The sequence below is a fragment of the Fringilla coelebs genome, assembly GCF_963513975.1.
Source record: "Fringilla coelebs genome assembly, chromosome: 19".
In the NCBI taxonomy this organism is placed as follows: Eukaryota; Metazoa; Chordata; class Aves; order Passeriformes; family Fringillidae; genus Fringilla; species Fringilla coelebs.
Window position 1 is genome coordinate 85,501 of NC_140045.1, and position 14,975 is coordinate 100,475.

General features: G+C 43.8%; 1 protein-coding gene across 3 annotated transcripts in view; it reads left to right on the top strand.

Annotated features, from left to right (window-relative positions):
- Window positions 1–691: 691 nt before the first annotated feature.
- Window positions 692–14,975, top strand: part of FASN (fatty acid synthase) — a 42,739-nt gene continuing 28,455 nt past the window's right edge. For 2 of the 3 annotated variants that reach the window (XM_084218723.1, XM_084218724.1), the window contains exons 1-9: window positions 692–818; window positions 6,659–6,805; window positions 7,336–7,488; window positions 9,023–9,196; window positions 10,040–10,240; window positions 10,674–10,796; window positions 11,445–11,560; window positions 11,799–11,933; window positions 14,303–14,762. In XM_084218723.1, the coding sequence (XP_084074849.1) occupies window positions 6,679–6,805; window positions 7,336–7,488; window positions 9,023–9,196; window positions 10,040–10,240; window positions 10,674–10,796; window positions 11,445–11,560; window positions 11,799–11,933; window positions 14,303–14,762 (1,489 nt within the window). In that variant the 5' untranslated portion in view covers window positions 692–818; window positions 6,659–6,678. Of the gene's footprint in view, window positions 819–6,658; window positions 6,806–7,335; window positions 7,489–9,022; window positions 9,197–10,039; window positions 10,241–10,673; window positions 10,797–11,444; window positions 11,561–11,798; window positions 11,934–12,364; window positions 12,491–14,302; window positions 14,763–14,975 lie in introns of those variants that run through there. The other variant, XM_084218725.1, reaches the window with a different exon arrangement.

Genomic DNA, 14,975 nt, shown 5'->3' on the forward strand with positions numbered 1-14,975 from the left:
TCGCTCTGCCGGCGGCCCCAGCCACCCCTCAGCCGTCACTACATCGCCTTATCACTTAGCAACACCGCGCGGGCCCCGCGATTGGCAGGGCCGCGCCCCCGCCCACGTGCCCCCGCCTCCGCATTGGGTGCCGTCCCGGGATTGCGCGTCCTGCCCCGCGTCCTTTCCCTTTGTGCGCCGCGGGTGCGCGCGGGCGCTGCGCGATCCGACCGCGCTTGGACTGGCGCCCTGAGCCTTCGCCTCAGTCGCCGAGCCACGGTGCCGGCACGGCGCGGTGGTACGCCCTACAGTGTACCTACCCGCGGGGAGGTGGGAGAGGGACAAGACAAGGTCCGCGTCCACGGGGGGTCGGCGCTGCCCCGTCCCCGGCCAGGCCAGGCCAAAGCCAGGCACGCCCCTAGCGCCTAGCCTTCCACGGCCTCCAGTACGGGGCGGGGCGGGGCGCGAGAGCTTGGCCGGGTGCCGCGGGCAAGCGGGCCAGCCTGTGTCTGCCCCGGCCTGGCCAGGGCCCCCTCCTCCCGTGGAGCGGCTCCGGCGGGCAGGGGTTGGCATCACCCCGGGTCTGACCGGGGCGGCCCTGCCCCGGCTCTCATTGGACTGCGGCGAGGCGTAAACTGTCAGCCCATGTGGCGTGGCCGCTGGAGGTGGCGACTGCTTAAATAGGAGTGGGAGCTAGAGGGAGATAGTGAGGAGAGCGCGGAGTATCGGCCGTGCGCAGACCGACACTAGCCGCCGCAGCGTCCACCCCGCATCATCTCGATCCCGCACTGAGCTGACGACACAGTCTTACCGACACGAAGCCATCCGCACTTGTGCAGGTATCGGCGGGACAGCGGGTGCGGCGTGGTCAGGAGAGCGGCAGCTTCTGCGCCAGGCTCCGTGGGCCGCTGCGCCCCGCGGGTGCGCTGGGGAGGCTCCATCTTGCCCTCTACGCCGGGCAGGCGATGAGGGTCCCTGGGGTCGGCGGGAGGCCGCGGGCTCGGTCCGCGCGACGGGAAGGTTCTGCTCCCCGGCCCTGGGGTCGCCGCGCCCTGTTGCTGCGGGTCGCTCTCCCGTGGCCCAGCGCGGTCGCTCTGGGGAGAGTCCCCCACCTCAGCGGCTGGTTACCGCGCCGCAGCCTCCCACTCCACCGCCCGGCAAGGTGGTTGCATTGTGGTGCTGGCGCTCGGCCATCTTGGCGGCGGGCGGGGACTGTCCCGCGGCCGCGACCCCTCGCAGCCGGGCCGAGCGGGATCGGGGACGCGGCCGCGCCCCGCTGCCCGCAGTCCTCGCGCGCGCCCGGCGGCAGCCGCTGCGTGAGGGGCCGCGCCCGCCGCGAGCCGGGCGGCCTCGCGCTGCCGCAGCTCGGGCGCCGAGCTCCGCACTGCCTCAGGTGGGCGCCACGGCCGTACGGGCCGCTCGGCCCGGGCAGCGGGGCCACGGCGCTGCGTTCTGCACGCCGTACCGGGTTAGCGCGAAGGCACGGTCGTGGCAGACTGAAGAAGCTTGTACGAGGGGATATCGGCGCTCGATATTGGGAAGGGAGACTCACCAATAGGCTCTGGGAATCCATCTGAGAAAACGTGCTGTATATTTTACTAAACTGTTTTTTCCCCCTTCGGTATAAACCAATGGCCCACACGAAGTAGGCCGGTGATTGTTCACCAGTATGGATTTGACGACGCGATTCTGTTAGTAATGTGATCATATTTTCTCTTTGGTTGTTTTTGCACCTGCTTGGTTCTTAGTCCACATTCTTTCTCTGGAATGCAGCCCTATAAGATACTGAATGCATATCGTCCTGGTTAATAGCTTTATTTGGATGCTTAAATTTAAACAGGCAGTATTAAGGGTGTGTAAATTAACTTGCCTACTCCATCAGATCACCTTTGGGGGCTTTGGAGCATCTCTTGTCTTAAAAAATGGGAGAAGAAACCTCAAGCCACATGAGCAAAGGATTTTCCTGCAGCCTCTATCCTCCTTGAAACAAAGTGAAAAGAATAGTACCTTGTTGAAGGCTGCATTTAGTGGGTGAATTAAGAGAATGAGAGCCATTATGAACAGTTATTTTACAAATGTGATATAGGCATACTGAGGACTTATATTTTTATGCGGATAACTTCTGACCACTTGGGAATCAACCATGGTGTGTTGATTCCATGAGTAAAGCCTAACTTACTATTTCTTCAGTAACAGATTTGAGCCAGATTGTGTTTCCCCCTAAGTAGTGCTTTTTCAATATATACACTGCTGCTTTTCGTTTGTGTTGTGGTTGACAGGACAAATACTTACCTGAAGCAGAGGCATTTGAAAGGTCTTTGTTAAATTGAATCTGTAACATACAGATTGATGGTAGCCAAATGCTGTCAAAACCATGAAAGCCAGACTTTTTGCCTCTATTCTGTGAATGGGGTTTTTGGAGGCAAGCATTATAACTCTTCATAAGTGAAATTTCCATGTAAGGACAGTTTATTACAAATTTTAGAAATGATAGCCAGAGATTAGGAAACCTGGGTTGTGGTGTAATCATACTGAAAAAAACCAAAGAAAACAGTCCATTTGTCAATATCTGTGCTGAGGAAAGCTATGGAGGAGTCGTGAGTGTTTCATTTTACAATAAAGAGAGATCCAGAGAAGATGAAGATTTGGACTGTCTAGAAACAATAGCACAGCTGACTTTAGGGATTCTGTCCCACCATGATGACAGCTATCAAAATAACAGTGAAGTAAATATTCTGATCCTCTCTAAAAAACCGAAATATGCATCAGGCAAAACAAGATTTGGGTTTTATTTGTCATTTCTTTGGAAACAGCTGTTTCTCCCTCCCTTTCCCTGTCCTTTCTACACCAAACCATAGGTGAACAACAGAACAACATTTACGGCAGAATAAGTGTGTCCAGTGGTTGGCAAGTCAGGTATGAGTGAGCAAAGGCATCAGATTTTACCTTCACTTTGTTTGTAGTTTGGTTTTGGATTTTTTGGCTTTTGTTTCCCTCTGTAAGCTTCTATGCTTAATGGTCAGAGGGTTATTTCTGTAGGGAAACAGTAGATAAAAGTATTGTAAAAAAGTTGTACTAGCTGCCAGGGATGGTAGAAAATGATGGTTAATACTTTTAAAATTAATTTTTGGTGCCAAATTAGTGAGGGACTGGAAAAAAATGTTTTAAATGCAATAGAAAACAGTATTTCAATTTAAGAGTAGCTTTGATACCAGAAGGGATTGTTAGTTATTACTAGTCGCAAACTGAATGAGTCAGCAACACAATAGAATTGCTAAAAAATATTGTGCAAATCCAGCAAGATGGTGGTTTAGGCTTAACTGAGGTGTCTACTGCACTGATACCTCCGCAGAGGGAAGAAGGTTGACTGTGTTGTGTTTGCTTCTTTCCACTCAAAAACACTAGCTGTCTGAGGAGAATTCATGCAACTCAATTTAAGCAAAAGCATAGGATAAACTGAGGAAGAAGAATGTTAGATGTCTGATTGGATTCAGAAAATACAGCCTTAAGAAATAGAAGAGTCCTGTTTGTCCCTCTTTATCTTCTTTGTCTCCTGTTTGGACCTGTTGCTTTTGAAGACTTCATTCATCAGAGGTAGTAGGAACAGTCTGTATGTTTTCCGTAGCCTAATCTCCTTTAAAACATCTCTAGAATTAAATGCTCTTTCTTGATCTGTGCTATGCCCTATACTTGAAAATCTGTCAATGTACTGCATATAGTCAAAAAGTGCTCTGTGGAAAACAGGTCTCTAATATAGTAAAATAATAATGCAATACACCATCTGGGGGCAAAGTCAATCAACGTTAAAATGGTTTACCTGCTTACTATCTGTCAAGGAAGACTGAAAACATTGTTGGTAGCTGTAACAACTACTGTAATCACTGTTTAATTGGGGATGGCTTAATATTCATGACTTTTCTTCGGACCACTATTGTTTTCCAACAGCATATCCTCTCTGCTGTCTGCTGCTTAATCCATAATTTGTATTTTATCTTAGATGTATGCATTTGGAGCTCTATGTGGCACGTCTAAATCTTTCTGGTTCTTTGTGTATTAGAATATTTTAATTTCTGGCTCTTCTTACCCAAGTTAAAATTATCTTCTTGGCTCTTATTCTTCTAATTTTGATTACTGCAGCATCTTTTTCTCCACCTTTGACATAGTCTTGCTCAACTACATTCATAACAAGTTGGCAAAAATTGTTTTGTTGATGAATTTCATTACTTCACTGTCTGAAAGCAATGTTTCGTCAGTTGGTTTTACCTGGATAGAGTTTTTCTGATACTCCAGGGAAAGAGATGTGGGATGAGAAGGAACAATCAAATAAAGAATGTTTCAGTCCCCTGAAACAGAAATTATATTTCTCTCCCTAGAGATCATCACCCAAAGAGCTGAGGTATAAAATTGAGTCATACTTAATTTATCATTTTTGTATCTCATGCCTTAAGCCTAAATAGTTAACTTTGTGCTTAAGATCTCTCTTTCCCCGCCCCAGCACAGAAATGCTGAAAGTGTAGTAGACTTGTGACCCTTGGTTGGTTTTTACAGGTACAGTGGTGAAGCCAGTAATAAAACTGACTTACTAGTTTTGTGTGAGTAGAAAAGCTCTTCAGCTCTGAGTGGACTGGGCCTACTTAAATTTTGGGGACTAGTTTCTCACTAAGGGCCTTGCTCAATTTGGCCCTTAATGTTTCTTTTTTTAAATGAAAAAAAGAGCAGAATAGACCTTCTGTTGTTTGGGTGTTTGACACAAGACCTAGAAATCCAAGATGTCCTTGTGGGAGCACTTCTGTTTCTGCTCCCAGAAGGAATGGACTGGGTGAAGTAATCAGCTCTTCTGCTTCAGTGTTAGGTATTGCATAATTGCACAATTACTCCACAGATCTGAATCAAGATTACCGCTGAAGGAAAGAAGGGTGAAAGAAATCGGGCAGCCTCTGTGGTTTTACATTCTGGCAGAGCTACACCTCAGCTGTGCAGAGGTGTAGGCTCTGCTTTCCTTCTGCACAGCCCAGCAACCTCATGCAGCTATGGGAAAGTGTCATTTTGCCTGAGTAATGTAGTCCCTGGGTAGAAGAGGGGCCTGTTTCTTGTTCAAAGCATCAGGAAGTCCCAAAAGAGGCTGCAAAACAATGCCCAAGTGAAACATCTTGAGTTGGAAAAACAGCCACTAAGCACTCATCAGAGCGTACCCATTAGTGCAGTATTTTGGAGAAGATGATCAAGCACCAGCAGCACTTAAGCAATGGGTTTGCATGCCACTAGGTAGCATAATACCTGATGGAAGTCAGACTTCAGGTGTTTTGTAACAAACCTTTTCCTTTAAAGTTATTAAGGCACACTTGTAGTTGTTTGAATGCCTAGTTTCCTTTGTGTTTAAAATCCCACACAGTAAAGAATATTTTGCCCCTGCTTACCAGAAAGATTATTTAAAGTACGGCGCATGCTTACTTTCTCTTTGGTTCCTTCAGCTGCAACTTTTATTTATTTTCATATTAAAAAAAAAACTCCCACCATATATATGGGTATTTCCCCTACTCTTTTAACTTGTCTACTTAGGATCTAAAATTATAATTTGAATTTGACTGAAACATCAAGTTTATTTGCCTCCTCTCTACTTAGTTGTTTATCTTCTACTACTTTTTTACTACAGTAAAAAATATATTAAGGAGTGTAGTATACGAGCTATCATTTGGTGCCGTGGTCTGATACAGGTGCCCTGCCATGCTATGTTACGTAGCATGATGCTCTCCTGTGGTATTTGAGATTGGGGTCTTGAATGCAAATTTCTTGGGACAGCAGCTGATGGTCTTCATCGTGTCTGTATTCCAGATCTGTTCTGCCGAAGCATATCTTAAAGCACCACCCTCTATTGTATAGTCAGTACCACATTCTCAGTTCTTTAAACGTCACAGTGCAGGGTCCAGTTAGGAAACACTTTAGATGTAACACTTAGTTCTTTGGTTTTAACATTTAAAATTTTGCTGAATTGTACTGTAATCTTTGTGCTTTGTGTGGGTTTTCTCCTCTGTGTGTGTATGGGGGGGTTTGTTTAGTTTTTTGTTGGTTAGTAGGTTTGGTTTGGGTTTTCAGTCAGGTATTTGTTTGCTCAGACTTAATGGAGGGGGGTTAGGGTTGTGTTACTTACTTGGGGGATGATTTTGTGCAGTCTTGTAGTTTTGTTTGGGGTTTCTTTTTTTTCACATCCAACAAATCTTTTGATTATTGATTCTTAAGTTAGCATCTAACTTTGGAATGATTGTAGAACTTGTTTTGCTACCTGTTAGGTTTGCCTTGTAATTATGTATTTTACTATGTGTATTTCATAATTTCTCCACCCACCTGTGCTCCAGCATGTTAATCTTTCTTTGCTGACTTCACAGAGGCTCTGCATTTAGTAGAGGTAGACCTACTCATTTTCTGGTTGTCGTATAGAAACTGGTGGTTCTCAAAGCGTTTTTTTTCATCCTTATCAACCCCGTGTGTCTTATGGTCCATTTGATTAGTTGGTTTTCTTTTTTTTTTTTTTCTTTTTTTTTAATAGTAGAGACTCCATGGGCTGTTCCTGTGTGGGTGTTCCTGCAAATATGCTTGTTTGTCACAACATGTCAGGAAGACAAGACACATATACTTTCCTCTGTGTGAAATCTTACTAGCCTTATTGCTTTGTGGATCTCAGGAACAGGGAGAAGTTAAGAGATGGAAGACGTGGTGATTGCAGGCATTGCAGGAAGGCTGCCAGAATCTGAGAACTTGCAAGAGTTTTGGGAGAACCTGCTTAATGGGGTTGATATGGTCACAGAGGATGATCGGAGGTGGAAACCAGGTGAGTTCTTATTGTCCCTCTTTTTGGAACCCTGAGTTCTGAGTGTTTTAGAGGAATTATCCTATGAAAAGAGAATTTGTGAGATTGAAATCCTTCCAGACCTGAATTAACTTCTGATGAATCATGAAGAAATTCAGTAACAGAATACTTTTATGAAGTGATTTGCAGGAGTCAAAAGCAGCTTTTCTTTTTCTTCTAGTTGGTGACTGACTGGAACCACCTTTAGACTATATGTGCTTGGTGCAATTTGCCAAAGTAAAAATGGTTAAACTAGATAGATGTCTTTTTCTGCTATATCCAGGAGAGTCCTAAAAATTACATTTGTTTTTGCTAATGCAGCATTCTCATTCCCAGATGAGGTAGGTTGGTAGATACTCATGCAGCCCTCTGAGTACTGCACAGGGAAGTGAGGTTTCATGTGCAATTGAAAATCAACTGTGGTCATTCTGGTCATTCTGTACTGTGTCTCAGCTTGTAGCTGCTTCGCCATTTTTGTATTTTGGGATTTAGTGTCAAATTTTTCTTCACAGGAATTTATGGACTGCCCAAGAGAAATGGAAAGCTCAAGGACCTAAGCAAATTTGATGCATCATTTTTTGGGGTTCACCCCAAACAAGCTAACACAATGGATCCTCAACTTCGCTTGCTGTTGGAAGTTTCTTATGAAGCTATTTTGGATGGAGGTAAGTGGATGAATGACTGAAGAGGGAGAATTAAGCTGTATTGTCTCTGTGTAACAAGTGTAGGCATGCACTTGTATGATAAGAACTCTAACAAGGGAAAGCCATCACATTAGAGAGGAGATCCAAGACATGCTATGGGGTTACCAGATCCCAGTACAAGGGTTAGAACAAAGCTGTTGTCTCTGGAATGCAAACAAAGAAATCAGTGCTGACTGCTAACAAATCTGTACCTGCATCATCTGGTACAACCGCAAACCAGTATGACAGAATCACTTCAACAGTCAATGGTTCTAGAGCTTTTCTATGTTTTGCTCTACCCTAACATTCTATAATAATTCCTTTGTAAAAGGAAAAGAAGGATGACTTGATGATAATTCTCATGCATGGTCTAAAAGAATGACAGATGGCCTGATGTATTCCTGTCTATTGCCCTGATTCTTGGAAAACCTGTAGCATTTGATCTGTTTCTAAAGAAGGTTTTCCTAGGAAATGTGCTTTCAGAAATAGGAGCCTCTCTCTTCTGTCACTGCCAGTGCTTTGAGATTTTGAGTTACTTGTCCACCAGGCCAAGAAGTTTATTCTTCATGTTGATCAGTTTCATGTCAGAATATAAGCAGATGGGGAAAAAGTTGGAACCACCTCACTAGTACTGACTAGTTACAAATTGAAAGAGGGCAAATTTAGGTTAGATATGAGGAAAAAATTCTTTATTTTTAGGGTGGTGAGGTTTTGGAACAGGTTGTCCAGAGAAGCTGTGGATGCCCCAACCCTGGCAGTGTTCAAGACTACGTTGGGTAGGGTCTTGAGCAGTCTGGTATAGTGTAAGATGTCCCTGCCTGTGGCAGTGGGGGTTGGGACTAGGTGATCTTTTAAAGTTCCTTCTAACACTTAACATTCTGTGACTTACAGAAATGAACTTTTGCTTCTCTGCTTCTAAGCCTCCATCTGGAGATTGAATATTTGTCTCCAGGACGCCTTAAGCACAGAGAAGAAACAGCAGAGATTTCTGACAGTTGACCTTGCTACGTGTTTTTTTTAGAGCAAAGTTGTTTCTTGTTCTGATTGTTTGTTGGCTGTTTTTATACTTAAGAATTCTCATTTCTGTCTTGTACTCCAGATCTCGGCTGGAGATAGATATTGATGTGCTCACATGACATTTCATGTGCCGTGATTTTTCTCCTATTCAGTCTGCTCCTTTTCTCTCTGCTGGAAATCAACTGTTAGCTTCTCCTGTCAGCATTTGTACTTTTCGTAGCCCATGCACTTTTTTACACAAGACTCTAGCAATGCCCAGCTAGGCTGAAAAGCTTTGTTGGGGCAAAGTATGTTCTGGCTGAAAGACAATACCAAACTTCTGATGGACTCTGAAGTAAGACATGTAAGGTCTGCAGTTGAAAGGTTAGTAAAGGTAAGGGAACAACACTGCAGGCCTGCCAGAAAGGGGCAATAAATAGTTCTTGGTGAACTGGTACCTGATATCTCCCCAGTTTGCCCTTCATTTTGTTTACTGTAATCTACCTTCCAATCCCCATAGGTATTAATCCGGGCACCCTCCGTGGCACAGACACAGGTGTATGGGTTGGTGCCAGTGGGTCAGAAGCTGGTGAAGCCCTTAGCCAAGATCCAGAAGAGCTTTTGGGATACAGTATGACTGGCTGTCAGCGTGCTATGTTTGCCAACAGGATTTCCTACTTCTTTGACTTTAAAGGTGAGTGTCCCCCAAACCTGTTGATGCTGATCAGCAATTGCAATTTCAACATGATTGTACCACAGTTGCTGTAGAGGACTGGATGGATATTATGGCACAGACCCCTTTTGGGAAGAGAAAATAGCATGTAACTGTTCTTAGGAGGCATGTGAAAAGTAAAAAAATACATAGTGACTATATGATAGGACTCCCTGTAAGGGTTTATAACTCAGCTGCTGCTGCTGGGCATAGCTGGTGTCAATTTGAAATTTGGTGATGTCAGGAAGCCTTTATGGTCTCTAGACTGCCGTTTGGTACCAAGATATGTGGAAGTTGGCTAGACCAGAGATAAACTGCTACTGACTGTAGCAGTTGGCTTTTTTTTTGAGTAAAGTGGAAGAAGTAGGTGAGCCGTGGAAATGATGTGATTGCCAGGATGGGTATGATTCAATCCATGTATGGTATTGAAGGGAATGGAGAAATGGTAGTTGATGTGGATTGCAGCAGAGAACAGAGATAATGACAAAGGCAGCATCAGGAAGGACGAGGGATTTTTATTGATGAGAATGGGTAATTAGATGAGACTTCCTGTAAAGCTGTGTTCTCTTTTTGATGGAGAGACAGAATTTTTAAAAATGCTCTTAAAGCAAATCTGTTCACAATTTTTTCCCATTTTTCTCATGCCTTACCTTCTAAGTAGGCAGAGATGGTGATTGTAGCCTCCCATTGCATCAGGCTTATGTGGTATGTTCCAAAGCAACTCTTATTTAACATTGTTTTTAATATGTTTTTTGTAATCCCATCCTGGTAGTCTTTGGAGAAGAATCTAGGAAATTAAGGTTGTTTTTCCTTATGTTTCTTAAGGACCGAGCCTAACTGTTGACACAGCCTGTTCCTCTAGTCTCGTTGCTCTGGAAAACGCTTATAAGGCAATTCGTCATGGGCAGTGCAGTGCAGCCCTAGTAGGTGGGGTCAATCTCTTGCTGAAACCCAACACATCTGTGCAGTTCATGAAACTGGGTCTTCTTAGTCCTGATGGTGCCTGCAAGGCTTTTGATGCTTCAGGTAAGGCATAAGTACAAAAGCTTACGTTGTATGAGAATAACTTACTGTACAATCTGTGACCAGCTACTCTTTCAATACAGCAAAGAGCTAACCTTGTCGTTGTTCCAATGTGCACTGTTTGGGCCATACCCTGATCTATGTTGCATCCTCCACTGAACCTGGAAAACTAACTGTGAGGAAGAAACTGATACCATATGGTTTGTCCCTCTGCCTCTGGAGAGAAAAATTAGCTGTCTCTTGATGCAAAATTTCTGTTGTGAAATTTGTGATGAGCACTGTGTCTTCCTAGGTCATGACATTTTTCTTTAAAAGAAATAGATATGTCAGATTCTCAAAACAGTCTGTTATAAGCAGTAATCTTCCTGCATGGTGTTTGGCAACATTTTACAAAGCAGAGCAGCAGTCGTGACTTGTTCTCTCTCTCTGTTCTCAGGAAATGGATATTGTCGCTCTGAAGCTGCTGTTGTTGTTCTTTTGACCAAGAGATCTATGGCTAAGAGGATCTATGCCACAATCATAAATGCTGGAGTTAACACTGATGGCTTTAAGGAGCAAGGTAGGTCTTGAGCTGTTGAAAAGTGAGATACCTACAGAACTGTTCAGTCTAGAGTCTTTGCCGTAAAGAATGATCTGTTGTAGGGTTCTTCAGATGTTTTAGAATGTTTTTTTGTGTTTGGGATTTTGGGGTTTTTTTTCATTTTCTGCTTTTGATAATGCAAAGTTCAGGACCCTGTTTTGTAAAGAACTTAAAGGAGAAAAGTGGTGGTTTTTACTGAACTAACAGCAAAGTTCTCTTGCTAGTTTAGCATTCCTCAGGACATGTCTGCAGTAGCTTCTGCAGTGATGGTAGAAATGTAGGTATGGTATTATGACTGTAAAGCTCTTACCCTACTGTTGTCCAGCTTCTCCTGCTCTCCAGTTGTGGTGACACAAAGCTTCACATGTTTTACTTAACCTAGACATCTAGTATTCTGTTAACCAGCATCTTTCCACCCTAGTCTAACTCACTGCTTTAGGTTAATTTCTGGTTCCTCTGCTCTTCTTAAAAAGAGCCTGAGAGTTTGGTGCTAAGAACATGGTGAAAAGGTCTTTAGTTTGATTTTTTGGGGAGAGACCTGGCTGCCCAAAGTAAATGAAAGGATGCTAAAATCAGAACAGGAAGCACCTGATAGGAGAGTGGAATTGATGGCAATTTTGATCCTAGGTGTGACATTCCCATCTGGAGAGATGCAGAATAAATTGATCAGATCTTTGTACAGCGAAAGTGGTGTCAAACCTCAAGAAGTGGAGTATATTGAAGCTCATGGGACAGGCACCAAGGTCAGCATGGTCCCTTAGGGACTGAGTGTTTTCTTCCTTTGCATTTCTTGCCACACTTTCCATTAAATTATTCTTTGTTTTCACAAAGTAAAATCCTTTTGCTTTCTACCAATTAGTAGAGTATATTCTGCTTCACAACTTTTGGGCTTTGCCCAAACACCATAATCTTTCAGATTTCTCTTTTGGGGTGTGTTTTGGAAGTGTTGGCTAATAGCCATCCTGATTCTCTTCATACTAGGTTGGAGATCCACAGGAACTAAACAGCATTACAAGTATCTTCTGTGACTGTGAGCGGGAGCCACTGTTAATTGGATCAACCAAGTCAAATATGGGTCATCCAGAGCCTGCCTCAGGGCTTGCTGCATTAGCCAAGGTAACAGGAGACTTGTGAAGGAAAATTTGTAATGGTGGGTAACACCAGTGTGTGGGGGTTTGTTTGCTTGGTTGGTTTAGGGAAAATCTTCATCGATTCAGGGGAAAGTGTTCACTGATGATATTAAGAACTCGGGTGTTTCTCATTAACTAGTTGCCTCACATGTGAATACTTTTAAAAGCACCGGTGGCTGTCCTGCAAACCACCAAATGTTCAGGTGGCCCTCTGCTGTGTTCACACAGACTTCAATTCCCGCTTCCTACTGAATTCTGTAGGAGTGTAGCTCTGCTCAGAATGAAGGCTTTGGGATCCTTTTGTTAATCCTTGTTGTTTACTTTGTCAGTCCTTACACTGGAACTTCCAACAGAGCTCTGCTGCAAGTCGTTTGAGTTTGAGGCATATACATGTAGAGGGATTTAGATGTTTGGAGTAGATGACAGTGACCAAAGATGAGAGGCAGTGTGGGCTTTCAGTGCCAAAAGAGCAGCTGATCTTCTGGCTTTCTGCCAGGGATGTATCATCTCTTCCTCTTCTCTCTTAGGATGGCAGGAAGCCAGGTGAGTTCTCTGGGATGAGGCTACCAGCATGAATAACTGTCTGTCTTAGCAACCAGCTTGCTAACTACTGCTGTAGGCAGACAGTCATCTATTGGCTCTGGCTGCTAAACTGCTTAGCAGAGAGCTAGCTAATGTTCACACTTGCTTGTAAGCCTATTACCATAGAACCCTGCAAACCAAAGTCACATATACTGCCACTGCTAGAATTTTAGACTCTTCAAAGTGGTTGCTTGTGACCCAAATACAACTCACTGTGTAGTAGCCTCACCTGCATGGCAATAGCAGTATCCACCTCTCTGTAGAGAAAAGTTTAGGGTTTTTTAGTGCCTTTATCTCTGACTGACACATTCTTCATAAAAAGAATGATAGCCTAGTCACAAAATAAGCTTCTCAATCCATACTGTGTTATATAACTGTTTAGTGTGGTTCTGTGATCTGTCAGGACAGGATCATAACTTTGATGTACTGTTGCCCCCCACCTCTACACCAAAACAAGTGTTTCTTAATAACTGTCTCAGTATGTCTTCAATTTGTGAAAGTGTTTTCTTCTGGAATTCCACAAAATGCTGCTATGTGAGGTATCAGGAAATTTGATCTTGAAAGTATCAGATTTCAGACTTGAAGCGAATCCATTAATTATATGGATAGGTAGGAATGAAACTAAGGCTTGCTGAGGCCTCTTCAGTCAAATTCTGATAAGGAAGGGAAAACTCACCCACATCTTTGAATTACTCAGCCAGTCTAATCACTTGCTTTGCAGCAAAGACAAAACTTGTTGGTGGCACTGGTGGTATGCTCACTGTACTGTGCTATCAAACCTAGGTAGAAACCATGGCAAACCTAAAGTACAGTATATATCAGTGTAAAGCAGCGGCACATTCAAAGAGCATAGTATTGTAGGTGTAGGACAGTGTGCATGAAAATCCTTACAGCTTTAAACATGTTGACCATGAGTTGAAGTTGTATATTTATACTGGTTGTTCTCCCAGGTAAGCTGCCATGTCTGATAGTCAACTTGAAAGAGCAGTTCCCAAGACAGTATGTCTCTCTGACCATTCTGGGGTGATGAAGGAACTGCTGAACATACAGAGCACACTGTGTTTGCAGCTGACCTTGTTGCTGCAATTTGCTGGGCTTGTTCTGCAGATGAATGTGGGCTTAGTGCTGTGAGCTGTATGTAGAGAGAAACTACTGATACTGATTGCTTTTTTTGGCATAGATATTTTGTTCCTCACACTGTTTCAGTACTTCCGTTTGGGTCTGCCAGTTCTGCCCAGTCTGCTGTTTCTGCTTTTTTGAATCAAGAAGACAAAAAATGGGTGTAAAGCAGCAAGCAGACTTCTTTACCAGCGCTTCAGCTTGATTCTTTTGCAGCAAAGCAAGAAATAGGAGCATTTTGTTGCAATAAGGAAGAGGATTTGTGACTGTGTGTGACTGGGGATGGATGAAGTGGGATGTGGTAAAGAGATGGGATCTGAAAGGGGAAAAAGATGATGTGATAGTCTTAGTACCTCGGCTGCTTTTCCAGTGAGACTGCATGGCTTGCCAGTTAGAAAGAGACTGGAAGCTAAACTCTATGCTACTACGCTCAACTTCCCTGCTGACTTCCTGCATGGTCTGAAAATTTCCCTAGGCAGTGCAGTTGCTACCTCAGTAACATCAATAATGCTGTTCTCTGAAATGTCCCTTCATCCAAACATAGAGAACTGCTTCAGAGTATGCTACATGGTCATTTGTAGTAAAATAAAAACAACAAAAGTATGTTTGTCATGAGACAATGTGGAGCACAGAGCACTCTGTTTTTTCTTTCAGGTCATTCTCTCTCTAGAACATGGGCTATGGACTCCAAATCTTCATTTCAATACCCCAAATCCAGACATTCCTGCCTTACAAGATGGCTCCCTGGAGGTAGTTTGTAAACCAACACCAGTGAAAGGTGGCTTTATCGGTATCAACTCTTTTGGTTTTGGGGGTGCTAATGCTCACGTCATTCTGAGGCCAAATAAGAACAAATGCCAACCTCTGGAGACTAGTAACATGCCAAGGCTGGTTCAGATTTCTGGCAGAACCCAGGAGGCTGTGGAAACACTAATTCAAGAGAGCAGAAAACATGGAGAATGCAGCCCATTTGTAAGCCTGCTCAGCGATATCTCTGCAGTTCCTGTGTCCTTCATGCCCTACAGGGGCTACACACTGGTTGGCACTGAAAGTGACATAAAAGAGATTCAGCAGGTTCAAGCATCTGGTAGACCACTCTGGTACATATGCTCAGGTAGGTGCGCAGCATTGAGTCCAGGCTTTTCTATTCCTCTTTAAGATCTGAGGCTTGAGCAATTGTATTCTGTGCTCTTATGTTATTTTACAGTGTAGCATGAGGAAATATTTTGCAACTCTGACATGTTTAGGAGTCTTGTGTTTTCTGTGTTTTATCAAAACCTTCCAACTTAACTGTCTTCTGATTACAGCGAAGCCCAGTAAATAACAA